Raw genomic sequence first — 27,915 nt, forward strand, 5'->3', positions numbered from 1 at the left:
ACTGACTGACTGACTGACTGACTGTTTTGCAACCCAGGGAAGGGTCCGTGGGTTTGGCCAACGCGACATGGATATGCTTTTTGCGTCATTGTCCTGGACATGTCCCTTGATTTAATTACTTGGTGCCAGGCAGGCAGGAGCAGCCTTGGTGCATATGCAGCAGGGGAACATTTTGTACCTAGCTTAGTCATTAGAGACAAACACAAAGACAGAAGGAGGGGACAACCATAAAAATAGAATCACTAATTCAGTTTCTATGGGGACAACATTACCGCTCACATTGTATATTAGCTGTGATAGGGAATTCTCTGCTACACTTTTAAAATCAACAGAAGCCACGCATTTACTGATTGCAGTCAATCGGTTCTCCCTCCATCTCTCCTGATCTCTCTTTCCCTTGCTCCCTCTCTCCGTTGGATGGTGTGGGTGGAGGAAGCGACAGCGTCCAGGGTGGAGGAGAGGCGTGTGTCAGAGGAGAGCGGACGGCCGCCCCCAGCTGGAGTCAATATTTGCTTTAGGAATCTCAATAACAGGCCAGTCCACTGTCATCTGCATCTCTGATAATGGACAGCCATATGGCTCTGTTGACCCAGTGGACTAGGGTTCTCTCTCGCTCTCGCTCTCTCTGTCTCTGTCTCTCCTTCTCCCCCCTCTCTCTCTTTCTCTCGCCTCTCTTCTGTCTCGCTCTCTCCCCTCTCTCTTTCTGTCTCTCTCCCTCTCTCTCTCTCGCTGTCCTCCCCCATCTCTCTCTATCGCCACTATAAACACAACATGCAACAATTTCATTGATTTTACTTAGTTACAGTTCATATGAGGAAATCAGTTAATTAAAATATATTAATTAGGCCCTAATCTATGGATTTCACATGACTGGGAATACAGATATGCATCTGTTGGTCAAAGATACAGTTGAAGTCGGAAGTTGACATACACCTTAGCCAAATAAATTTAAACTCAGTTTTTCACAATTCTTGACATTTAATCCTAGTAAAAATTCCCAGTCTTAGGTCAGTTAGGATCACCACTTTATTTTAAGAATGTGAAATGTCAGGATAATAGTAGAGAGAATGATTTATTTAAGCCTTTATTTATTTAATCACATTCCCAGTGGGTCAGAAATTTATATACACTCAATTAGTATTTGGTAGCATTGCCTTTAAATTGTTTAACTTGGGTCAAACGTTTCGGGTAGCCTTCCACAAGCTTCCCACAATAAGTTGGGTGAATTTTGGCCCATTCCTCCTGACCGAGCTGGTGTAACTGAGTCAGGTTTGTAGGCCTCCTTGCTCGCACACGCTTTTTCAGTTCTGCCCACATATTTTCTATAGGATTGAGGTCAGGGCTTTGTGATGGCCACTCCAATACCTTGACTTTGTTGTCCTTAAGCCACTTTGCCACATCTTTGGAAGTATGCTTGGGGCCATTGTCCATTTGGAAGATCCATTTGCGACCAAGCTATAACTTCCTGACTGTCTTGAGATGTTACTTCAATATACCCACATAACTTTCCTTCTTCATGATGCCATCTATTTTGTGAAGTGCACTAGTCCCTCCTGCAGCAAAGCACCCCCACAGCATGATGCTGCCACCCCCGTGCTTCACGGTTGGGATGGTGTTCTTTCGCTTGAAAGGTACCCCCTTTTTCCTCCAAACATAACGATGGTAATTATGGCCAAACAGTTCTATTTTTGTTTCATCAGACCAGAGGACATTTCTCAAAAAAGTATGATCTTTGTCCCCATGTGCAGTTGCAAACAGTATTCTGGCTTTTTTATGGCGGTTTTGGAGCAGTAATAATAATTATAATAATAATAATATGCCATTTAGCAGACGCTTTTATCCAAAGCGACTTACAGTCATGTGTGCATACATTTTTACGTATGGGTGGTCCCGGGGATCGAACCCACTACACTGGCGTTACAAGCGCCATGCTCTACCAATTGAGCTACAGAGGACCGCAGTGGCTTCTTCCTTGCTGAGCGGCCTTTCAGGTTATGTCGATATAGGACTTGTTTTACTGTGGATATAGATACTTTTGTACCTGTTTCCTCAAGCATCTTTACAAGGTCCTTTGCTGTTGTTCTGGGATTGATTTGCACTTTTCGCACCAAATACGTTCATCTCTAGGAGACAGAACGCGTCTCCTTCCTGAGCGGTATGATGGCTGCGTGGTCCCATGGTGTTTATGCTTGCGTACTATTGTTTGTACAGATGAACGTGGTACCTTCAGGCTCCAAAGGATGAACCAGACTTGTGGAGGTCTACAATTCTTTTTCTGAGGTCTTGGCTGATTTCTTTTGATTTTCCCATGATGTCAAGCAAAGAGGCACTGAGTTTGAAGGTAGGCCTTGAAATACATCCACAGGTACACCTCCAATTGACTCAAATGATGTCAATTAGCCTATCAGAAGCTTCTAAAGCCATGACATCATTTTCTGGAATTTTCCAAGCTGTTTAAAGGCACAGTCAACTTAGTGTATGTAAACTTCTGACCCACTGGAATTGTGATACAGTGAAATAATCTGTCTGTAAACAATTGTTGGAAAAATTACACGAATTACACAAAGTAGATATCCTAACCGACTTGCCAAAACTATAGTTTGTTAACAAGAAATTTGTGGAGTTGTTGAAAAATGAGTTTTAAAGACTCTAACCTAAGTGTATGTAAACTTCCGACTTCAACTGTATCTTTAAAAAATAGGCCTCACAATGGGCCTCAGGATCTCGTCATACTATTTTTGTGCATTCAAATTGCCATCGATAAAATGCAATTGCGTTCGTTTTCCGTAGCTTATGCCTGCCCATACCATAACCCCACCGCCATCATGGGGCACTCTGTTCACAACGTTGACATCAGCAAACCGGCTTGCCCACACAACGCCGTACACCTGGTCTGCGGTTGTGAGGCTGGTTGGACGTACAGCCAAATTCTCTAAAACAACGTTGGAGGCGGCTTAACTGCAGATTTTGTGACAAAACTGCAGATTTTATTGTCCTCAGCGCAAGGTGCACCTGTGTAATGATCATGCTGTTTAGTCAGCTTCTTGATATGCCACACCTGTCAGGTGGATGGATTATCTTGGCAAAGGAGGAAAACTCAGAAACAGGGATGTAAACAAATGTGTATACCACATTTTTGATAAATAAGGTTTTTGTGCATATGGAACATTTCTGGGATCTTTTATTTCAGCTGATGAAACATGGGATCAACACTTTATTTTTGTTTAATGTACATTCATAAAACCCGTTATATGACGTGTCACGTTGTGCTGTGACCTGGGTTGCCATGGCAGCCCAGCCTGTGATGTCCTCTATGTCCCCACTCCTGGTTGAGTCAGCTGAATCTGGAGGCAGGGAAAAGATGACAGGGCAGCCTCACTGGCATCCTCACACACAGCTCAGGTGATCTTAACCCATGCTCTTGTGTTGCCCCTACTCCATGGGTTTAAGCTTCATTTCAGCAAGACTGTTCTCTCTCCCGCTCCCTCCCTCCCTCCCTCTATCCCGCTCTCCCTCCCTCTGTGTGGTGAGCAGCTTGCCTGTCCTCAGGCTGCCCTAGGCTCAGGTGCCTGTCAGCCCCAGTTTGAAACGGCACCCTTTCAGATATTCGTCATGCCTGCCTCAACCCCTGCTGTGCCAGCATGTGCCCAGTCCATTCCATCTTAGCGCATCCAGTCCATTTTAGCCAACCAAACTTAGTCCAGCACAGCACAGCACATTCCCAGTACAGCCCACTTCCAGTCCCAACCCATCTTCTCTCCACTGCTCTACCAGAGGGGCCATAACAACAGCCTCATCATAGTAGGGGCTATAGTACAGTCGTGGTCAAAAGTTTTGAGAATGACACTTGTATTGGTCTTCACAAAAGTATTGGTATTGGTCTTCACAAAGTTTGCTGCTTCAGTGTTTAGATCTTTTTGTCAGATGTTACTATGGTTTACTGAAGTATAATTACAAGCATTCCATAAGTGTCAAAGGCTTTTATTGACAATTACATTAAGTTTATGCGAAGAGTCAATATTTGCAGTGTTGACCCTTCTTTTTCAAGACCTCTGCAATCCGCCCTGGCATGCTGTCAATTAACTTCTGGGCCACATCCTGACTGATGGCAGCCCATTCTTGCATAATCAATGCTTGTAGTTTGTCAGAATTTGTGGTGTTTTGTTTGTCCATCATGCTGGAAAAGGCATTGTTCGTCACCAAACTGTTCTTGGATGGTTGGGAGAAGTTGCTCTCGGAGGATGTGTTGGTACCATTCTTTATTCATGGCTGTGTTCTTAGGCAAAATTGTGAGTGAGCCCACTCCCTTGGCTGAGAAGCAACCCCACACATGAATGGTCTCAGGATGCTTTACTGTTGGCATGACACAGGACTGATGGTAGCGCTCACCTTGTCTTCTCCGGACAAACTTTTTTCCAGGATACCCCAAGCAATCGGAAAAGGGATTAATCAGAGAAAATGACTTTACCCCAGTCCTCAGCAGTCCAATCCCTGTACCTTTTGCAAAATATCAGTCTGTCCCTGATGTTTTTCCTGGAAAGAAGTGGCTTCCTCGCTGCCCTTCTTGACACCAGGCCATCCTCCAAATGTCTTCGCCTCACTGTGCGTGCAGATACACTCACACCTGCCTGCTGCCATTCCTGATCAAGCTCTGCACTGGTGGTGCCCCGATCCCGCAGCTGAATCAACTTTAGGAGACGGTCCTGGAGCTTGCTGGACTTTCTTGGGCGCCCTGAAGCCTTCTTCACAACAATTGAACCTCTCTCCTTGAAGTTCTTGATGATCCGATAAATGGTTGATTTAGGTGCAATCTTACTAGCAGCAATATCCTTGCCTGTGAAGCCCTTTTTCTGCAAAGCAATGATGACAGCACGTGTTTCCTTGCAGGTAACCATGGTTAAGAGGAAGAACAATGATTTCAAGCACCACCCTCCTTTTAAAGCTTTCAGTCTATTATTCTAACTCAATCAGCATGACAGAGTGATCTCCAGCCTTGTCCTCGTCAACACTCTCACCTGTATTAACGAGAGAATCACTGACATGATGTCAACTGGTCTTTTTGTGGCAGGGCTGAAATGCAGTGGAAATGTTTTTTGGGGATTAAGTTAATTTTCATGGCAAAGAGGGACTTTGCAATTAATTGCAATTCATCTGATCACTCTTCATAACATTCTGGAGTAAATGCAAATTGCCATCACAAAAACTGAGGCAGCAGACTTTGTGAAAATTAATGTTTGTGTCATTCTCAAAACTTTTGACCATGACTGTAGAGGCCTGTTTGGGTCCATTCTTGACTGGTGATTTGTTAGGTGCAGTCATCAAGAAGGCAAGACAGCTAGCATAGTTAGTGTAACTCACAGACACACCCCACCCCCAGACCCCTTCAGTGTGGCAGGCATTTTGAGCCCTTTTTGTTATTCTTAATGTTCTAACCTGACTGACTGACTGTATCCATCCGGCACCAGGCTCCCAGATTGCTCTTCCTGCTTGCCACTCTGAATTTCAAATGTCTCCAATTTTCCCCCTGTCGGGTAGGAGGAATGCCAGGGCGGGAAGGAGGGAGGGATGTTCGAGAGCGTCTGTCTGCCTCCAGCAGGGGTTCTGTTAGAGCGCCCGGGAATGGGGGCCACAAGGGGAGCGTCACGCCCATAGTGTTTTTTTATTTGGTGACTGCTTTCCCATTTGTGTCTGTGTGGCCAGGATGATTGTCCTCTCCCTGCTACAGTGGTCTGGTTATTACTACTACTCTGTCCACTATTGCTGCCTTTGTCTCTGTCTGTCTTATGTGGTTTATTCATGTTTTGTCTCAATTGACTTTCTCCATTGAGGGTTTGTATTAGATCCATTGGACTGTAAGTCAGTCTTTTTCTATGTCTCTTCCTCTGTGGTTTTCCTTAACCCTGGCCCAGCTATGAGGAGCGGGCGCTGTACCTGGAGGCCATCGTGCAGAACCATCGGGAGGTCATGACCTTTGAGGACTTTGCCTCGCAGGTCTTCTCCCCTTCACCCAGCTACTACCCAATGAGTGGGACAGGTCAGAATCCTACTCTGTTCCTCCACTTCCTCTACTCAACATCAGCACACCTGTTAATCCTCCTTTTCAGACCCCTCCATCTCTGTGTCCTGGTCCTTGTCTCCTCACACCCACACTCTGATGAATATCAAAGGCAGCAGGGCCAAGCTCTCTCCGCACTGTCTGAGCAGCAGCATCAAAGACTTCACCGTGGCTCAACAACTTAGTCAGGCCGTACTCCTTGTCTCTCCGTGTTCTGTTTCATCTCACCCCCTCCTCTGTTTTTATCTCCCCCTCTCATTTAATTAGCCCGATAGAAATATACATGATGTGAAATGATTGAATGTGGGTTCAACCCGGTGTATGTGATCAGAGTCCTCGTATCAGAGCCTCCATCCCCGTACCAGAGATGTGTAGTCTGCTAAACACTGGGATCACACTGCTGTCCCCCAGAGGTCAGGAAGAGGGGAGACTGAGGGGGACTTCATTAAACAATGTCTCATCTTCCTGCCCTGGCTTGGCCTAGATCTGATGGGTCTGTAACGACAACACCGCTAACATCCAATCAGCAATGCTCTCATGCACTGATAAAACTGGACACCTGTGCTGTTCTGTTATGTGATAACTGGAAACTGAATCTGTTATTGTGTGTGTGTGGGCTACGTGCGTATGAACATGCCTCTGTCTCTGTGTGTGTGTGTATACGTGTGCGTATGTTGTGTCTGTACGTGCGAGTATGTGTGTGTGTTGTCCAGATCTCAGCGAGCAGCCACAGAAGGCAGGGTTGATAAGCAGACTGGTAGAGGCAGGAGGTAGCCAGCTCTATTAACATAATTACAGTAAACTCCCTTTACTGCAGAGGTGTAAAGAAGCCCCAAACTGACCTCTATTGACCTTTCATCAACCGTAATACCAAACGGGGAGTATTCTGCAGGGAGAGGGGAACAGGGAGAGGGGAGAGAGAGGAAGTGGGAGAGAAAAGCTTGTAATTACCCAGTGTGGGGCATTCGTCTGTTCTCTGCTTGTGTGTGTTATTTCAGCAGTGGGCTTTTTTTTTGTGGAGCAGGAGGAGGATAGCTGGTTGGGCTGACTGAGTCCTCATTGTGATTATGAGAGCATAGGTCAGTCTGGCCAGACAATAAATTATTATTTTCTCTTATCGTTAAATGAGGATTGGTTTCACAGCGCGGTGCATCAGCTGTGTCTGATGAGAATAGACATAACAACAAGACTTAATTTAATCACCCTCTTTAATGCTGTGGAAATTAATTTGGAACATCTATAGAAATTGATGAATATACAAATAGATGGGCAAACATTATTTTTGGGCTATTGCTTCTGTCTGTGTCTGTCTGTTTGTGTCTGTCTGTAAAAGTGTGTGGGGTGACTGAGTGAGTGAGGACTTGGTATTTTGTCCACAGTGGGTTTGGAGTCAGCTGGTCCTCTACATCAACTGTTTCTAGGCACCACACCACAGAGATGCAGGGCAATTTCAGGAATCACTCTCGGTCTGCATGCAGACTTCACCTGGCAATCTTCTAAACAAGGGGGAGGTTAAATCCTAGTACACAGGTACAGGTGCTCACAGCTTCTTCCAGTGATAAGCCAGGCATTTTTCTGAGAAGTGGTTTTGAATGTTTTTTTTGTAATGTTTTTTTTGTCAACATGTTTTCCTGTATTTACAGCAGCAGTGTGGATAGAGTACAATACATTTATGTTCATGTACATTCTCTAGTATATAGTCTGTTTATGTCCTGTGTATGGTTCTATGCATCAACACATGGCCACTGATATATAATCACAGAAGGCTCCTTAGTTTTGTCCCTTTGAGTGAACCTTTGCTGTGTCTGTGACATCAGACTTAAAAAGCTGCTCTCATTGTCACCCTTCTCATATGTGCTGGTGTCTAGTAATACAGTGATTGGCTGTTGCCCTCTCATGTGTCTGTGTCGTGCCTGTGTCTCATGTTCCATATGCTGCTGAGTGTGAGCTTGTCAATACCCCTGATTAGGCTCATTGCTCCACTAACATGTCATCCATGACGTGCAGCGTGCAGGCGTTGGCCGGGGATGGTTTGGGACATGGAGTACCCTTGGGCCTAGCTGGACTGTAAGACTACTGCCTGTTTCCTCTGCTAGGCATGATGCCCATTGCCCACTCTCCACCGCAACCTTAACCTGACCTTCACCTCTGACCCCACAGCTACACCATCTCAGTGACCATCAATCATACTAACCTGCACCCCAACCCCGGACACATCTAATATCCCACTCCCACTTCCCCCTGCATGAGTAATCTCTAACCTACAGTAGATTACCCCCATCCTCACCGCTGTTGCCCTGCAGTGTGACTGGAGAGTTTGCTCTGTGTCTACTGTCTGAGTTGTTCTTTATGTGGTTTGAGTGTTTGTTCACAATGACATACAGTGAGGGAAAAACGTATTTGATCCCCTGCTGATTTTGTACGTTTGCCCACTGACAAAGACAAGATCATTCTATAATTTTAATGGTAGGTTTATTTGAACAGTGAGAGACAGAATAACAACAGAAAAATCCAGAAAAACGCATGTCAAAAATGTTATAAATTGATTTGCATTTTAATGAGGGAAATAAGTATTTGACCCCTCTGCAAAACATGACTTAGTACTTGGTGGCAAAACCCTTGTTGGCAATCACAGAGGTCAGACGTTTCTTGTAGTTGGCCACCAGGTTTGCACACATCTCAGGAGGGATTTTGTTCCACTCCTCTTTGCAGATCTTCTCCAAGTCATTAAGGTTTCGAGGCTGACGTTTGGCAACTTGAACCTTCAGCTCCCTCCACAGATTTTCGATGGGATTCAGGTCTGGAGACTGGCTAGGCCATTCCAGGACCTTAATGTGCTTCTTCTTGAGCCACTCCTTGGCCCCGTCCATCGTCCCTTTGATGCGGTGAAGTTGTCCTGTCCCCTTAGCAGAAAAACACCCCCAAAGCATAATGTTTCCACCTCCATGTTTGACGGTGGGGATGGTGTTCTTGGGGTCATAGGCAGCATTCCTCCTCCTCCAAACACGGCGAGTTGAGTTGATGCCAAAGAGCTCGATTTGGTCTCATCTGACCACAACACTTTCACCCAGTTCTCCTCTGAATCATTCAGATGTTCATTGGCCAACTTCAGACGGCCCTGTATATGTGCTTTCTTGAGCAGGGGGACCTTGCGGGCGCTGCAGGATTTCAGTCCTTCACGGCGTAGTGTGTTACCAATTGTTTTATTGCTGACTATGGTCCCAGCAGCCTTGAGATCATTGACAAGATCCTCCCGTGTAGTTCTGGGCTGATTCCTCACCGTTCTCATGATCATTGCAACTCCACGAGGTGAGATCTTGCATGGAGCCCCAGGCTGAGGGAGATTGACAGTTATTTTGTGTTTCTTCCATTTGCGAATAATCGCACCAACTGTTGTCACCTTCTCACCAAGCTGCTTGGCGATGGTCTTGTAGCCCATTCCAGCCTTGTGTAGGTCTACAATCTTGTCCCTGACATCCTTGGAGAGCTCTTTGGTCTTGGCCATGGTGGAGAGTTTGGAATCTGATTGATTGATTGCTTCTGTGGACAGGTGTCTTTTATACAGGTAACAAACTGAGATTAGGAGCACTCCCTTTAAGAGTGTGCTCCTAATCTCAGCTCATTACCTGTATAAAAGACACCTGGGAGCCAGAAATCTTTCTGATTGAGAGGGGGTCAAATACTTATTTCCCTCATTAAAATGCAAATCAATTTATAACATTTTTGACATGCGTTTTTCTGGATTTTTTTGTTGTTATTCTGTCTCTCACTGTTCAAATAAACCTACCATTAAAATTATAGACTGATAATTTCTTTGTCAGTGGGCAAACGTACAAAATCAGCAGGGGATCAAATACTTTTTTCCCTCACTGTATTGACATGTTGAAGATTCTTTTAACTTAACCTGGCTGCTATAAATGTTAAGATACAGATGGACTGTAATGAAACTGCCTTAATTATTCAATGGGTTAAATCAGGGATGGCCAATTTTGGACTCAGTCGGGGTCTCAAGTTACTGTAGTGAGTTATAGTAGAATACAATTTCGAAATGTGGTTGTGCATCAGCAGTTTGTCAGTCACTGACAGTCACTCAATTAGCCCATGTCAGCAAAACATTTTTAGATTTGTAAGTTATTATAGCGGCTTAGTAAACTTAGGAATCATGGTCGAATTACGGGCCTGGGGCCCCCATTTGATTTTGTTAGTCAGTCTCACTCAGATATCATATTAAAACCTGCAAACATTTCTCTCCACCCTATGGAAATACAGTGGGGAGAACAAGTATTTGATACACTGCCAATTTTGCAGGTTTTCCTACTTACAAAGCATGTAGAGGTCTGTAATTTTTATCATAGGTACACTTCAACTGTGAGAGACGGAAAAAAGACAAAAATCCTGAAAATCACATTGTATGATTTTTAAGTAATTTGCATTTTATTGCATGACATAAGTATTTGATACATCAGAAAAGCAGAACTTAATATTTGGTACAGAAACCTTTGTTTGCAATTACAGAGATCATACGTTTCCTGTAGGTCTTGACCAGGTTTGCACACACTGCAGCAGGGATTTTGGCCCACTCCTCCATACAGACCTTCTCCAGATCCTTCAGGTTTCGGGGCTGTCGCTGGGCAATGCAGACTTTCAGCTCCCTCCAAAGATTTTCTATTGGGTTCAGGTCTGGAGACTCAAGGACCTTGAGATGCTTCTTACGGAGCCACTCCTTAGTTGCCCTGGCTGTGTGTTTCGGGTCGTTGTCATGCTGGAAGACCCAGCCACGACCCATCTTCAATGCTCTTACTGAGGGAAGGAGGTTGTTGGCCAAGATCTTGCGATACATGGCCCCATCCATCCTCCCCTCAATACGGTGCAGTCGTCCTGTCCCCTTTGCAGAAAAGCATCCCCAAAGAATGATGTTTCCACCTCCATGCTTCACGGTTGGGATGGTGTTCTTGGGGTTGTACCCATCCTTCTTCTTCCTCCAAACACGGCGAGTGGAGTTTAGTCCAAAAAGCTCTATTTTTGTCTCATCAGACCACATGACCTTCTCCCATTCCTCCTCTGGATCCTCCAGATGGTCATTGGCAAACTTCAGATGGGCCTGGACATGCGCTGGCTTGAGCAGGGGGACCTTGCGTGCGCTGCAGGATATTAATCCATGACGGCGTAGTGTGTTACTAATGGTTTTCTTTGAGACTGTGGTCCCAGCTCTCTTCAGGTCATTGACCAGGTCCTGCCGTGTAGTTCTGGGCTGATCCCTCACCTTCCTCATGATCATTGATGCCCCACAAGGTGAGATCTTGCATGGAGCCCCAGACCGAGGGTGATTAACCGTCATCTTGAACTTCTTCCATTTTCTAATAATTGCGCCAACAGTTGTTGCCTTCTCACCAAGCTGCTTGCCTATTGTCCTGTAGCCCATCCCAGCCTTGTGCAGGTCTACAATTTTATCCCTGATGTCCTTACACAGCTCTCTGGTCTTGGCCATTGTGGAGAGGTTGGAGTCTGTTTGATTGAGTGTGTGGACAGGTGTCTTTTATACAGGTAACGAGTTTAAACAGGTGCAGTTAATACAGGTAATGAGTGGAGAACAGGAGGGCTTCTTAAAGAAAAACTAACAGGTCTGTGAGAGCCGGAATTCTTACTGGTTGGTAGGTGATCAAATACTTATGTCATGCAATAAAATGCAAATTAATTACTTAAAAATCATACAATGTGATTTTCTGGATTTTTGGAAAACCTGCAAAATCGGCAGTGTATCAAATACTTGTTCTCCCCACTGTATGTGTAGAATTGCAGGAAATTAGCTGTAAAATAGCCAATTTTCCTGTCCGCAAAATGAGTAGAATTGCATTAAATTAGTTCTAATATTGCAAAAACTTCTCTCCGCCCGATGGCAAAATGTGTAGAATTGCAGCAAACTTGCTGTAAAACAGCAACATTTTCTCTACGCGCGTTGGCAAAATGTGTAGGATGTGCAGGATTTAACTCTAAAACATAGAAATGTTCTCTCCACTGTCAAGAGGGGGGCTGCTAAAACGTTTTGCTCGCAATTTGGTGGTGGGAGGGTACGCACATGCAGTACATAAATGACTCAAGTGAAAGTCACCCCAGTAAAATACTACTTGAGTAAAAGTATTTGGGTTTAAATATACTTAAGTAACAAAAGTAAATGTAAGTTGCTAAAATACACTTAAGTATCAAAAGTAAAAGTATAAATCATATCTAAGTCCTTATATTAAGCAAACCAGATGGCAAGATTTTCTTGTTTTTTTAATTTACGGATAGCCAGGGGCACACTCCATCACTCAGACATAATTTACAAACAAAGCATTTGTGTTTAGTGAGTCCGCCAGATCAGAGGCAGTAGGGATGATAAGTGCGTGAATGGGACCATCTTGATAAGTGTGAGTGGGACCATCTTGATAAGTGTGTGAATGGGACCATCTTGATAAGTGCGTGAATGGGACCATCTTGATAAGTGCGTGAATGGGACCATTTTCTTGTCCTGCTAAGCATTCAGAATGTGATGAGTACTTTTGGGTGTCAGGGAAAATGTATGGAGTAAAAAGTACATCATTATCTTTAGGAATATAGTGAAGTAAAATTAAAAGTTGTCAAAAATATAAATAGTAAAGAACAGATGCCTAAAAACACTACTTAAGTAGTACTTTAAATTATTTTTTACTTAAGTACTTTACCCCACAGCGCACATGTGGGTACGCAGACCCGCGAGCAACTGCGGCCCCTCATGAGTTCAGATTTTTTGTGGCCCCCACCCCCATCAAAGTTGCCCATCCCTGGGTTAAATGAATGTAGCTAGTAAGTGCCAAGTCAACAATGAGTGAGATTCTCTCTCTTCAAATCTTTCAATGGATCCAGACAGTCTGTGGGACTGAAGAGCTCTCAACAACCCCCCCAGACAGGCCTCTTTCTCTCACCCTAAACCGTTTTCTGTCTAGAGACAACAGCTCTTCACCTGCTCTCCTGTCCTACCTCTGCCCAGTCTACCTCTACAGCTTCATCTGACTGCTACAGAAGACCCTCTAACTTTTACCATGTGTCAGAGAGGTCAACTAGTCAAGGAGCTGCCAGGCACACTGGTTTAAATGACTGTTGATGTCTACTCTACTGTGGAGCAGACTGTTGGTCTACTCTACTGTGGAGCAGACTGTTGATGTCTACTGTACTGTGGAGCAGACTGTTGGTCTACTCTACTGTGGAGCAGACTGTTGATGTCTACTGTACTGTGGAGCAGACTGTTGATGTCTACTGTACTGTGGAGCAGACTGTTGATGTCTACTGTACTGTGGAGCAGACTGTTGATGTCTACTGTACTGTGGAGCAGACTGTTGATGTCTACTCTACTGTGGAGCAGACTGTTGGTCTACTCTACTGTGGAGCAGACTGTTGATGTCTACTGTACTGTGGAGCAGACTGTTGATGTCTACTGTACTGTGGAGCAGACTGTTGATGTCTACTGTACTGTGGAGCAGACTGTTGATGTCTACTCTACTGTGGAGCAGACTGTTGATGTCTACTGTACTGTGGAGCAGACTGTTGATGTCTACTGTACTGTGGAGCAGACTGTTGATGTCTACTGTACTGTGGAGCAGACTGTTGATGTCTACTCTACTGTGGAGCAGACTGTTGATGTCTACTCTACTGTGGAGCAGACTGTTGGTCTACTGTACTGTGGAGCAGACTGTTGATGTCTACTGTACTGTGGAGTAGACTGTTGATGTCTACTGTACTGTGGAGCAGACTGTTGATGTCTACTCTACTGTGGAGCAGACTGTTGATGTCTACTCTACTGTGGAGCAGACTGATGATGTCTACTCTACTGTGGAGCAGACTGTTGATGTCTACTGTACTGTGGAGCAGACTGTTGATGTCTACTCTACTGTGGAGCAAAAAAAAAAAAAAAACCTGTGCTGTCGTTGGGTGCCTGTGTTGGTGTTGCACACAATTTTGTTGCATTTTACTGGTCTCTTTATCTCATGGTGTTGGGAACTGGTTGAGAAGCGTTTCTGATAATCCAGTCTGTTGCTGCCCTATGATCTGTCCACCATATTCTTATTTTGTAACAAGCAGTCATACCAACCTAATTGATGTCAAGTTACAGAAATCATTTACAGCTTTGAATATTGGCTGGACAGATTTTGAAGGGCATGGAACAAACTCAAACCAACTTTCAAGAGGCCCTCTAGCTTTCTGAAAATTGTCCCTGTCTCTTAACATATAAAATGCTTTATGTCTTGTATGACTTTGATCCTCACAGTGGTAATAACCAACAACACACCACCACACAGGCTGTCTGAATGTCGCCCTCACCTCCCTCCCCTAGTACCCTCCCTCACTGAGCTGTGTTGTGGTGTGACTCTGTCTTAATGTGACGCTTTACTGTCTGTTTTTCTTTTAGATTAAACAATATTAAAGGTCTCATTACGGTAATTGAAGAAGGTAAGCCCCGAGCACCGACCAGAAGCTTGTGTGTCACCCCAAGGCCTACCCTTGCTCTCCCGTTCACTCATCTTCTCTGGTTTCTCCTTTATTTGGTACTAACACGCTTTATTTACCCACCTACCGCTTTATGAAGGACGGTCGATTTCACGTTGTATGGGGTGGTGATATAATGTTGTATGGGGGTTGTGTTCTCTATTTAGCCAGGCTGGTAATTGCGAGTGACGCTGCACAGTTCGGGACAATTAGCACCTGACTAAGTAGCAGCATGAACAACATGGACACACTTCTTTCTGCTTGTGCTTCTGCATGTCACGCCACATTCCTTTGTCTTTACCTCACCAGCGCTAGCTTCCTTTGTCTTTATCTCACCAGCGCTAGCTTCCTTTGTCTTTATCTCACCAGCGCTAGCTTCCTTTGTCTTTATCTCACCAGCGCTAGCTTCCTTTGTCTTTATCTCACCAGCGCTAGCTTCCTTTGTCTTTATCTCACCAGCGCTAGCTTCCTTTGTCTTTATCTCACCAGCGCTAGCTTCCTTTGTCTTTGTCCTTTTTTCTCCTCTTCACTCCTGTCCGAGTGTGGCTGTTGGCCTGGGGCAGAATGTGACACTAACACCTGCCGTACTGGAAGAAAACGGCTTTGTCATTGAAGCTTTGTTTGAATTGCTGCAGGGGACCAATGGGGATGAGGCCGATTTACTCCCTTTGTTTTTTTCAATGTCTCGATCTCTCTCTCTCCCTTCTCTCTCTCACTCTCTCTCCCTTCTCTCGTCTTTCTCGCTCTCTCCCTTCTCTCTCTCTTGTCTTTCTCTCTCTTTCTTTCTCTCTCTCGTTCTCTCACCTCCTCACACTCTGAGTATGAAAGGATCTCAAATGAGAGGCAGCGTGTGCAGGTCTCTGCCACACCATGGCCCCTGTCAGCCTAGTTGTTGAGGGGGAGCTCAGAGTGGAATGAACTTGCGTTATGATTTATCAGCCAGGCACCGCCAACTCAAGTTTTGGGAGATTTTGTTTCACCCTAGTTACTAATTATGAATGTTTTATTTTAATATTCAACCTAAAGTTGTGTAATTTCCACATATGATATATGCAACCCAAAGTGTTGCAATTTAAAGCATGTGTATTGTCATTGTTTAGTGGGTATTGTACCGAGCCCTCTGTCGATAGACATGTCTATTGCATGTGTGGGTGCTAGGTAGCATGCTGGTGGGCTAGTAAATATAAGGTCTGTGTGGAGGCCTCTATCTGAGAGGGTTATCTGTGGCCCAGCGGCCCACTCCCCAGCTGCCCTGCCAAGCCCCACCCTCTCCATCACCCCACAACTATAGGAGAGGGTGGGGATTGGCAGGGCCAGTGGGGAAGTTGTTAGTTCTAGTGGTGGAATGGTCAAAGTGCAAGGTAGTGGAATTCTGGAGTTGGTGTGCTTGTATGGTTGGACTTGGGTTAGGCCTGCCCACACGTTTACTCACAGCCCTCCGCTCTTCTATTCATATGCATAATGAAGATAATCATACATACACACACACACACACAGCCTTAACCCTACCCCTCCCCCTCTGAATTAGTGGAAGTCAGGGGTGCTTGTGTCCACTGGGCTGAGTGTCTGTTACTGCAGCCATCTGCTGTCCCTTTTAGTTGTAGGAACTTGAGATGCTTCAGAAAAAGAAAATAAGAAAATAAGTAACAAGTTGCCATCTTGAAAATAAGCAACCAGATGGCGTCTTGAAAATAAGCAACCAGATGCCGTCTTGAAAATAAGCAACCAGATGCCGTCTTGAAAATAAGCAACCAGATGCCGTCTTGAAAATATGCAACCAGATGCCATCTTGACAAAGCAGGAAAGTTGTTAAAACGCGATGCATCGCTAAAATGGGATTGGGGTGGATTGGGGAGGAGAGAGAAGGGGGTGTAAGCAAAATATATTTGCTCTTACTGGCTTTTTCCCCTCACTTATCACTGCTAGCAGCCTCTTATCATTGACTTGAATGTTTCTTTGGGATCCACAATGTTTAACAAAGGCCACCCTCCACATGTTCATGACATGCCTGTCCAGTTAACATGATGTTCAGTTTTTTTCTGTTACAATACATTTAATGTGTTGAAAAATCAATCCTCTTTATGCTGAACAACAAAGGCAATTTTATTCTTAGAACCACATGGCTTAAAATAGGTTTCCACTTTTTCCCACTCATGCAAGCATCTGCCCTCCCAAATACATATCTCACTTAGCAGCCTCTAGTCAGCCAAAGCATGTGATGAAGACATGTTCACATTGCATCTGAATGTGTATATAGCTTGATCTAGTCCCACACGTGTCACTTAAAAAAAAAAAGTAGATCAATCTGTACACCCGTTCTGTTTTTGGTATTATAAATTCGACCCTAGAGTGAGTAAGCATTTTGGGGTGTCTGGGGAGCGGTCACGTGCATGGCAGTCAGAGCATGTTGGAGTATGCCACGTGTAGCTCAGTTGGTAGAGCATGGCACTTGCAATGCCAGGGTTGTGGGTTCGTTTCCCACAGGGGGCCAGTATGAAAAATGTATGCACTCACTAACTGTAAGTCGCTCTGGATAAGAGCATCTGCTAAATGACTAAAATTTTAATGTAAAATGTCTTAACAGCCCCATGTAAGCCTGCCACGTCTCACCACATCTCTCTATCTTTTCCCCTCTATCTCTCACCCCCTCTATCCCCTCTTTATCCCTCCCTCTCTCTCATCCCCTCTCTCTCTCTCTCTCTCTCTCTCCAGGCTCCCTCAGCGGCAGCACGAGTGCTGAGCTCAGTGTTTCCATAGGAATGGACCAGGTGGACCAGGTCTCTCCCACGATGCCCCGTGCCACAAAGAACAGAGTTTCCGGAAAACTCCGCCGATCAGCCAGCGCCATAAGCAAATCCTCCAACTGAGCTCTCTCACCCAAACCACCCCCAAAACCTCCCCTGCTTCGCCTTTACTACTGGTCCTGTTTTAAAACTTCATACCGACCCCTCATGACTGCAGTTTGGGTGTGTGCATTGTTTGTTTGTTTTGTGTGTCTCATTTAAACATATAACTGGAGCATATTGCACATTTGAATTTGTGGCAATTATTGATACTTTGATACATTTCCAATTGTTTTGCTGTTGAATTGCATATTTGAGATGAAGCTATTGAAGTTTTTTCCAATGTGGCTGCATTTTGTTTTGGAAGAATCAGAGCTTCTTTTTAATTTATGACTGATAAATAGTTAGTACAGTGATAAAACAAGAGGTATGAATAGCCAGGGACTGGAGTGAAAGATCATGTTAGGAGGCTTGAAGTCCACCTATCATGAGCAATTCAATATAGGTTTTTCATGCCATAGCTGTTGAGCTGGTAGTTGACACTGCTGTAGAGTAAAACTCTAAGAGGCTTCAATTCTAGAGAAATGGGAGATTGTTTTAGATTGTATTCTTGTGAAGAGAAGCAACCGTGCATATATAGTTAATATATATTGTAATAAAACTGCAGGACAAAAATAAGTTTCTTATCATCCATATGCATTTTGATATGTCTGCCTTTTTGGTTTCCTCATTGACACCCCCCCCCCCCCCCCTTTGTGATCCTGATGTGTGAAACACTGATGATACACTTGCAATGCTGTTGACAGGATGATATTTAAGGGTGGTGTTGCTGGTTGGTTTGTTGTTTTGTCCTGGGTCTTGAGCCATGGAAGCCTGTCTGTCTGCCTGGATCATACTCATCCTCTTGTTGTGGAGAGGAGGAAGGACTGCGTCATAGGAGGTGCTGGTCTAGCATAATGCTGCACCGTACCGCACACTTCCTGGTTACGGAGTGCTGTGAGTGCGTGCAGTAGGAGTCTGTTTTTAATAGTTATGAACCTGGAGTGGACAATCAATGATGTCTTTCCAACCCAGAGGTGAATCGAAGCTTGTTTTTGTTTTTTTATCTCTCTAATGTCCTTTTTAAATGGATTCCGATGGATTTTGTTGTGCTTTGATTTATGCAACTCTGCTGGAAATGAGAAAAGACTGCATTTGTAATTGTTTAGTGATGTTGTTACCCTGTGTAGGATTGTTTAACCTGGGTTCATAACCTGTAATCCAATAAGTTCCATCTGTCTCTTCCTCTGCTATAATTTTCTCATTGTCTTGTAAAGCTACGAATATGACATTCCAATGTCCCTACAGATGGTATTTTGCACTCACTGTCATTGAAAAATTAGCATTGAATGTTTTTTCTCTTTATTCTTGGATGTAAATTGCTTTACATTTTATTTGATGATGTGTTTGTTGCAGCGTGTGAGAGCATGCAGAGTCATATTTGATTACTTATTTTGCTGTTGTGTTGTATAATGTATAAATGTGCTTTTTAAAGGAAAACGTCGCCGGAGCCTCAGGTGAATCTTAACTCCATGCACTGGTGTGTGTGTATGTGTGTGTGTTTCTAAAGGAGCTTCTCGCAGTGCCTGTGTAATGTCTGTCCACCAATATCCATTCCTAGACCCCACCACTGTTAAACTACTGTTAGACATAATTTGATTTATTTTCTTCAATTTCTTCATTCCAAGAAGCAAACCGTGGACTAGAGGGAGAGTGTTTTTTCCTCCATTTGACTGTAAAGGTCAGTGTCTTGTCCTCCTGGTCCTCACAAGCGTTTTATATGAACAGATAGACTGGGTTTGGCCCACTTTGTTTAGTCTTTATTTGAGGAGGTGCTCTTTTCTCTCGGAATTGGAAACAAATGGCACCTACTCCTCTTTCCCATGATGCACCATGAGTAACCTCATGAGGCCGGTGGGGGCTGGGGAGTTAGAAGGCATACCAGCGCTGAGCTCTGGCGACCCTCCTAGCAACAGGCAGGTTGGCGCTATCCTACCCACGCCCCCTCCTCCTCCCACCCCAACCTGGCCCTTTAGGTTGCCATGGAAGCCAGGTGTTACATGCACATTATGGAGGGCTCTACCCGAGCTGCAACACTGTCCCTGTCTGTTGCACAACTTTGCCTTACCTGTACATCCTCTTTTTCTTTCATTTTGTTCTCTCGTTTTTTTTTGTCTTTCTTTCCCAAGCGCTGATTAATAACGTAGGAGGCGCGAATGGCAAGTTTGTTCCGAAAGAATTAAGTCAAATTTGTGCATTTGAAGAATGTATACAAATACTGACCTGAGTCAGATCAATGCTCTCAACTTTCCAATAGCCACTGTAAAGAACTACCCAGATATTTTCACTGGTCTTCTTATGGAGTCTAGATTGTAGATTTGATGTTGTGGATGGGATCCCTGTTATATATGGGAGTATATGGGCCTAAGGTGTTGATTGGACCAGGGTAAGGATTGTGTCTTACTCAGACTGGTTCAACTCATGTAAAGCAACAGAGTTAGTGTCAATTCTAGATTTTGGTTTAGGAATCCTGTACATTGTGTCAAATTGAGGGCTCCAGTCCTTATGAATATAAATATATTAATGCCTGTAATATAATCTTTGTATAAGAGGAAGAGGAAAAAAGCTTGACGATTTCATAATTACTTGTTAACATATCAAACCGTTTTTAATGACAGAAGTCATGCTATCTTTATTAGAAATGTGAAAATTGAAAACATTTAATTAAATTAATTTGAAATTCTACATGTTCTCTGTGTGTTGTTTGTTTGGGTCTATTGATTTGAATGGCTTTGTCAGAGTAGTGGAGTGGAGGTAGATTACCTTTAAAACTGTCATTACAGAGATGGGTACTTACCTAACCATGTGATAGTAACGCTAGCCTAACATAGCAGGTGTAGAAAGACGCCTAAGCGGAGTTCTCACTTCGGTTTTTCGGGGGTTTTATGGGGGGGGGGGGGACTTGGTGGAGCTGTTCTTTTTTTTTACCCTCGCCCAGCAGCAGGGGTAACCTGACCCCCTCCCATCTGTCCCCCTGCTGCTCCAGGGGGGGAGGAGGCTGGGATAATGGGAACTCACTGGAAGGTACAAGTGCAAAGTCTACAGCACCTACATTACCTCTGCCCTGCCCTGACTGGTAGGATGGCTAAAGACTTAAGACGAGCACTTGACGATAATTGGAGCCCCAAACGTGCGTGCGCCTGCCTATCTTGTCTGAACCTGTCCCTTTGGGTCACATGAAACTCCTGCATTTGTCTACATTATGTGATTGAATATTCACAAGTTATGAAAGGAGAATAATTATGATATGGGTATGTGTTATGTGATAAGTCTATTTTCACATTGTCACATATCAAAACTACCACATATATCCTGTCTGTTTCTTCTCTCATTAGCAGGATGTGTGTTTTACACCATAGTCAAGTAGAGTAGACTGACTGCTGCCTAGAAGCCTGTCCTCATCAGTGAACTACATGACAGCATCCACAGTCATGACCCAACAATGATTGTTAACCCCTCGAGGGCTGGCTGAAGCCACACAAATGCTTCTGGAAGTTCTTTCTCTCTTTTCATGGGGAGTGAATATGAACCTGGCTGTTCAAAGGCTTAGCCTACACAGTCAGACAGCCATTTAAAAGGGAAAATCGAACTCTTGGGTCTCCTTTAGAGAAGACAAATGTCCTTCTAATCTAGAGGTGAGTTGGGTGGCTGTCACCTCTGTCCTGCTGCCATGTTCTGACCAGGCATTATGGCAATATACTGTATGACTGGAAGCTAAGTGCTCTCTGTCTCTTCTTCATGGAAACCAAACCAGGCCTTTTGAGACATTACTTTATGATAGTGTGTGGCATGACTCATCATAGCAATGATAAATCGACAATAAATAGGGCATATTTTCAGTTTCCTGCAAGACATTGCAGGCATCAGGATTGTGTCTATAGTTCAACGAAACCTGAAAAGGGTCAATGAGGAATTAAATTGGAATGTTCCGATCAGACCTACTTGGAATGTCTCTGTCCTTGATGTCAGTGTGTACCCGTTTTAGTCCCTCATCCAGACACATCATTGTAGAAATGATGCATCCACAGGGTGGTTACAACAGGCTTCCCGTTACGACGTCGACCACGAAGATCCATCTGCTAGCCCCGGCCGTGGCCTCTTGCTCGCTAGTGCTATAGCAGCCCCTGAACTACCTCCAAACTATCCTATTGCTGTTCACCGGACCTTATGATAACTCAGCTACACAGCTGATGCCTGCGGGACTGTTCCTTTTTACGGTACCGAATATTGTTTATGTTTAGCCTCAGCCCAAACTTTGTCGCCATTACCAGCTGTTGTCTTAGCTCTCTCGAATAACACCTGTGATTGCTTTATGCCTCTCTCCCATGTCAATATGCCTTGCTTATTGCTGTTTCGGTTATTTCTTATTGTACTATTTCACTGTAGATCCCCCAGCCCAGCTAAACCTGCCTTAGATAGCTCCTTTGTCCCACCCCCCATACATGCGGAGACCGACTCAATCGGTGCCTCCAGTGATGCTATCTCTTTCATCGTTACCCAACGCTTAGGTTTACCTCCACTGTACTCATATCCTTCCATATCCTTTTCTGTACATAATGCCCTGAATCTATTCTACAACGCCCGGAAACCTGCCCCTTTTCTTCTCTGTACCCAACGCACTAGAAGACCAGTACTTAAAGCCTTTAGCCATATACTTATTCTACTCCTCCTCTGTTCCTCTGGTGATGTAGAGGTTAACCCAGGCCCTGTAGCCCCCAGTATCACTCCTACCCCCCAGGCGTTATCATTTGTTGACTTCTGTAATCGTAAAAGCCTTGGTTTCTTGCACGTTAACATCCGAAGCCTCCTCCCTAAGTTTGAGTTATTCACTGCGTTAGCACACTCCGCCAACCCTGGTGTTCTTGTAGTGTCTGAATCCTAGCTTAGGAAGCCCACCAAAAATTCCCCAACTACAACATTTTCCGTCTCGATAGAACTGCCGAAGGGGGTGGGGTTGCAATCTACTGTAGAGATAGCCTGCAGAGCTCTATCGTACTATCCAGGTCTGTGCCCAAACAGTTTGAGCTTCTACTTCTAAAAATCCACCTTTCCAGAAATAAGTCTCTCACTGTTGCCGCTTGCTACAGACCCCACTCAGCCCCGAGCTGTGCCCTGGACACCATATGTGAACTGATTGCCCCTCATCTATCCTCAGAGTTCGTACTGCTTGGTGACCTAAACTGGGATATGCTTAACACCCGGCCAACCTATAATCTAAACTAGATGCCCTCAATCTCACACAAATTATCAACGAACCTACCAGGTACAACCCTAAATCTGTAAACATGGGCACCCTCATAGATATCATCCTGACAAATTTACCCTCTAAATACACCTCCGCTGTCTTCAACCAGGATCTCAGCGATCACTGCCTTATTGCCTGCGTCCGTAATGGGTCCGCGATCAAACGACCACCCCTCATCACTGTCAAACGCTCCCTAAAACACTTTAGCAAGCAGGCCTTTCTAATTGACCTGGCCCGGGTATCCTGGATGGATATTGACCTCATTCCATCAGTAGAGGATGCCTGGTTGTTCTTTAAAAGTGCTTTCCTCTCAATCTTAAATAAGCATGCCCCATTCAAAAAATTCAGAACTAAGAACAGATATAGCCCCTGGTTCTCCTCAGACTTGACTGCCCTTGACCAGCACAAAAACATCCTGTGGCGTACTGCATTAGCATCGAACAGCCCCCGCGATATGCAACTTTTTAGGGAAGTCAGGAACCAATATACACAATCAGTTAGGAAAGCAAAGGCTAGCTTTTTCAAACAGAAATTTCCATCCTGTAGCACTAACTCCAAAAAGTTTTGGGACACTGTAAAGTCCTCCCAACTGCCCACTGCACTGAGGCTAGGAAACACTGTCACCACCGATAAATCTACAATAATCGAGAATTTCAACAAGCATTTTGCTACGGCTGGCAATGCTTTCCACCTGGCTACCACTACCCCAAAGCCAACCTCCTTTGGCCGCCATTCCTTCTAGTTCTCTGCTGCCAATGACTGGAACGAACTGCAAAAATCTCTGAAGCTGGAGACTTATCTCCCTCACTAACTTTAAGCGTCAGTTGTCAGAACAGCTTACCGATCACTGCACCTGTACACAGCCTTTCTGAAATTAGCCCACCCAACTACCTCATCCCCATATTGTTATTTATTTTGCTAAATTGCACCCCAGTATCTCTATTTGCACATCATCTTTTGCACATCTATCATTCCAGTGTTAATACGAAATTGTAACTATTTTGCACTATGGCCTATTAATTGCCTTACCTCCAAAACTTACTACATTCGCACACACTGTATATATATTTTCTGTTGTATTTTTGACTTTGTTTTGTTTACCCCATATGTAACTCTGTGTTGTTGTTTTTATCACACTGCTTTGCTTTATCTTGGCCAGGTCGCAGTTGTAAATGAGAACTTGTTCTCAACTGGCTTACCTGGTTAAATAAAGGTGAAATAAATTAAAAAAATAAACAGGGAATAGGCTTGCATCCTGGCTTGAATATCCATGGTAATTATGCTATTACTCACCCTTTACTAATTACCCACTTGTGTAGGCCACATATAAGTTTGGATTTGAGCTTTCACCTAAAGATTCAATTAAATAGGCTAGTGAATGAATGTTGAGAAGCTGAGGGAAATAATGTGTGTGATATTTTGTTGTGTAAGTCCAGTGGGGAAATGGAAATAGGAAGGATTTTCAAGACAACTTTTCCCCCATATGCACCCATTTCCCAATAGCCTACCATTTAGAAGAAACCTCTAAAAGTGTATCCAGAATTATTTGGGTGAACATTGTGTCTTCTGAGTTTTTACCCAGATGGATTTCCATTATATTTAATTTACACAATCAAAATGTCATTGTTTTGTTTTGTAAAGATCAGAGAATTATTTCAGACAAGTTTCATTGATACTTCCCTATAGCCTGGCCCTTTATTTTATTGTTGTAGGTATATGTCTGGAAGTCAGGGCGGGCACACATGGGTGATGTAGGCCTAGTATTTTTCAGACAGTTTATGTCAATGTCAAACTAGAGCAAAATAAATGGTTTCATTTTGAAAATATTTTTTTTATTTCGATGGATAAATGGGACAACAGTGTACACGTACAATCAAAGCGCTATAAAAGCCAACATTTAAGAAAATAACCTGTTCATAGAAAAAGATTGCATCTAAGGTAAGAGCTTTACGTTTTACAAGAGCTGTGGAGATTGAAGATTTAGACCGATCCACGACATTTATCACAACTCATAATTTTGACAAAACATTTGGCTACAACATGTGAACTGCCAGAACGACCCACAGAATAATCACACAACACAACAATAAATTACATAAGATAATTGCAAATATAATAAATAAATAACATTATTATGATTAAACAATATTGCAACAATTAATAATAAAATATGTGCCCGCATTCTAAATTAAAACAATCATTATTGTGTTGACTTTTTTAAGGCAGTTACACAGCAGAGTTTTGATGTGCTTATATTCTAAAGGCATTTGTGGTTCTACTAAAGGGAAATGTTTCGGTAGTTTTAAGTTTTTAAGACAAAGTTGATAAGTCTGTCCTGTGATTCATAAGTTAACATAAAGTTTCATGATATACAGAAATTCACAGTCGGTGAATTAAAAGGCTGTTATGAGGGGATATACCCATATCAAATTAAACAGTTCTTAGGTCTAGAAGCTATTACTTGAGCACGTCTGCCGCTGTCCTAGAAAAATACATTTAACAGTCAAACTAACGCTTTGTTTTCTTTCGATAAACTAATTTGAGAGAAATCTCAAAATATATACCTATTTTTTTATTCAAGGAATAGATAAGCATTCAACAACCAGCTGATTGGCATTGATAGAACACCTCTCATCGAACACACACATCTAAACATCAAGTTGCCCTGTCTTTCAGTAGTCTAGGCAATTCACTTTTTTTCAACGCTCCGGTCCAAGGCACGCGTTTTCTTGTGTTTAGCAAGCGGGGCGCACAGGCATTTGAAGCAGGATCACCTGCCTATTTTCCGACGGATGGCATTTGTTGATGTGCCTCGTGAGTCCCGGTGAGCTGTAGAAAGTGGCAGGGCAATACTTGCAGGGATAAACCTGGGAGCAGTGCATGAGACGCAGGTGTCTCTCCTGGCAGGCCCTGTTGGGGAAATTCTCCCCGCAAACGGGGCAGAGAAGGCAGTCCACGGGGCTCAGATTCAGGGGACTTTGGTTTGGGTTTTCCTCTGAGGATGAGGAGGACACTGGCACCTGCTCTTCCACTTTGTCGCTGTTTTGAAACACGTGGTCCTCGAACATTTTATTCTGCAAGGCTTGGTGTCCCAGAATGTGTTTTCTTAGGTATGCTTGACGCTTAAATCTTTTCCCACAATATTGGCATTCGTATAAACCATCTTCTGAGCCCGATTCAGACACACCTGGGCTTGGGGTGTCTCTGTCTCTCAGTAGCTCGGCTCTTGAGTCTTTGGCTTCCTCCGGGATGGACTTGACAGCGGGGGGCATTTTGGCGATTTCAGATTTGATTCTCTGAGTGGATGGTATCCCGGCTGCGCTCTGCGCTCTCGGTTTGTGCCAGCGCCGGTGAGAGGCGAGGTTAGCCGGACAGCTGAACATCTTATCACACTCAGGACACCTGTACTCAACTCTCACTATCCTAGAGCATTTGTGCTGGGCTAAAGAAAATGGGTCCGCATAAGCTTCCTTACACAATTGGCAGACAAACTCTCCTAAAGGCTTCCCGCCTGCGGATGTCTGCGTTCTGGGTTTAAAGTCGACAGGAGCCTCTTTGATTTTAAGACCAAGTACTGGAGACGTTGTCATTTCGTCTTCAAAATTCAGTTTTCTGATGGCTTTGGGTTTCTTGGATGCAGGTTTGCTCTTGCGCTCAGTGTCAGATGCTGGCCTCTTGGTACCGCCCCTGATGACTGTTGCCGGGATGCTGCTGGTGATGCCGCTGCGGTTGCTGTTGCTGGTGCCTATTTTCAAATCCACGGGGGCGAATAGGAGATGATCTAAGCTGCTGATGGAGGCAGGTGTCGGGAATGACTCGGCAGAAATTGGCGAGCCTAGATTGAAACTTCTCCCGTAATATCTCCTCTCATGGTCCTTGCTGATGGGCCGGGTGGGGCTGTAGAGGGCTTGGTACATCGCCTCGGGGTTGCCAAACTGAACCGCTTCAGCATCCAGCCTGGTGATCGGGGCGTCTGCTGCGATGTCCGGCGATGGGGCTGCACGGCCCGGACAGGACGCCACAGAGACAGGCGGAGAAGAGTCCACCTGACTCTGAAAGTCTGGGATGTGATGCTCCTGCTCATATTCATCGGTACGAGTCCTGTAGGAAACATGCGCTGATTTCTTGTTTCTTTTTACCAGGAATCCTTTGGGCATCTTTGCGAATGACAGAAAGGCACTTTGGAGAGGTGGGCGAAGTGTCGGATGATATCCAGATTTGTGGAATTACAGTCACACCGGGAGCCTCGGTTGCTAATTTATATTTTCGCCAAGCTATTGATCTGTGTGTTGCTGAAATGCTGTCGTCTCCAAGGCATAGCTGCACTCTTTTTATGCCGGAATAATGCTATTGTTCTCGCCCCTTGTTGCCGCATCCTCAACCAATCAGACGAAACGAAGATCCCAGTGGATTTCAATGTGGGAGTGGGAGGGTTCAAAGCCTGGGTTTGGTGGATTTCGTTGGAGGATGTGCAGATAGCTTAGCAGATGTAGTTGCGGTTTATTACGTTAATGTCGGCGCTCGGTCCTTCCCCGACAGAGGCACACGCCGGGCCCTCCTCTTTTTAAGGTCTGATGGTTCTCTTTACAAATGCACACGTGCCCCGGCTTTGTGGTTCTCCTTTGGGGGTCACTGAGCTGCCAAAAGGAAATGTCCGTCACTGCCACAATCATCAGAATTTAGAATTAGGATGGGGACTGAAGCCGGGGAGGGGGATCTGGTTGAGAAGGCAACAAAGAAGTTGCAAGGTGTTATTTGCATTTATAGAATAAAAGACAAAAAAAAAAAAAAAAAAAAAACTTGGGCAAATGATGTCAGTGTCAATTGTAAAGCAATGGCACACACATATTGTTGTATTGTGGGTTAATGGCACCTTCCCCCAGCCAAAAGCAAGCTTTACGCACGAGCCTCCAAGGGACAACATATGTGCCAACTGTGTGTGACATTAGCATTACCTATGGATATTTGATAAGCAGAGTTAGTATTTTACACAATTAAGGCAAGACTTCTTGAAAATAAACATTACTTGGTACGAATGTATTTATTTGGGCACGCGTCTGTCTCGGCAGTTTAACTGGAGTTATAAATCAGACATCGCACTGCATACATAAGTAATAAGAAGGGCCTCTGGTCGTGGTACATAATAGCCACGTCTGCCCACGCTGCATATGCGGTTTTCGTTTGAAAGGCAAATTGACCTGTGAAATAGGACTCACGGCCAATCTGGCCCAGGG

General features: G+C 44.3%; 2 protein-coding genes across 5 annotated transcripts in view; one reads left to right on the forward strand and one right to left on the reverse strand.

The window, feature by feature from the left end:
* The window catches only part of LOC311145863 (ral GTPase-activating protein subunit alpha-2-like), a 174,127-nt gene extending 154,006 nt beyond the window's left edge, over nucleotides 1-20,121 (forward strand). Inside the window, exons 39-41 of one of the 4 annotated variants that reach the window (XM_084182209.1) lie at nucleotides 5,910-6,034; nucleotides 14,478-14,518; nucleotides 17,267-17,311. In XM_084182209.1, the coding sequence (XP_084038335.1) occupies nucleotides 5,910-6,034; nucleotides 14,478-14,482 (130 nt within the window). In that variant the 3' untranslated portion in view covers nucleotides 14,483-14,518; nucleotides 17,267-17,311. The other 3 variants (XM_084182207.1, XM_084182208.1, XM_084182206.1) reach the window with 3 other exon arrangements.
* Nucleotides 20,122-25,416: 5,295 nt separating this feature from the next.
* Nucleotides 25,417-26,838, reverse strand: LOC311145676 (insulinoma-associated protein 1a-like; the record flags this gene model as incomplete). Its single annotated transcript, XM_084181938.1, has 1 exon — nucleotides 25,417-26,838. One exon carries the CDS (start codon nucleotides 26,836-26,838, stop codon nucleotides 25,417-25,419), a length of 1,422 nt encoding a protein of 473 aa, XP_084038064.1.
* Between the last annotated feature and the right edge of the window lie 1,077 nt (nucleotides 26,839-27,915).

The sequence above is a fragment of the Coregonus lavaretus genome (assembly GCF_964263955.1).
Source record: "Coregonus lavaretus genome assembly, chromosome: 18".
Lineage (NCBI taxonomy): Eukaryota > Metazoa > Chordata > Actinopteri > Salmoniformes > Salmonidae > Coregonus > Coregonus lavaretus.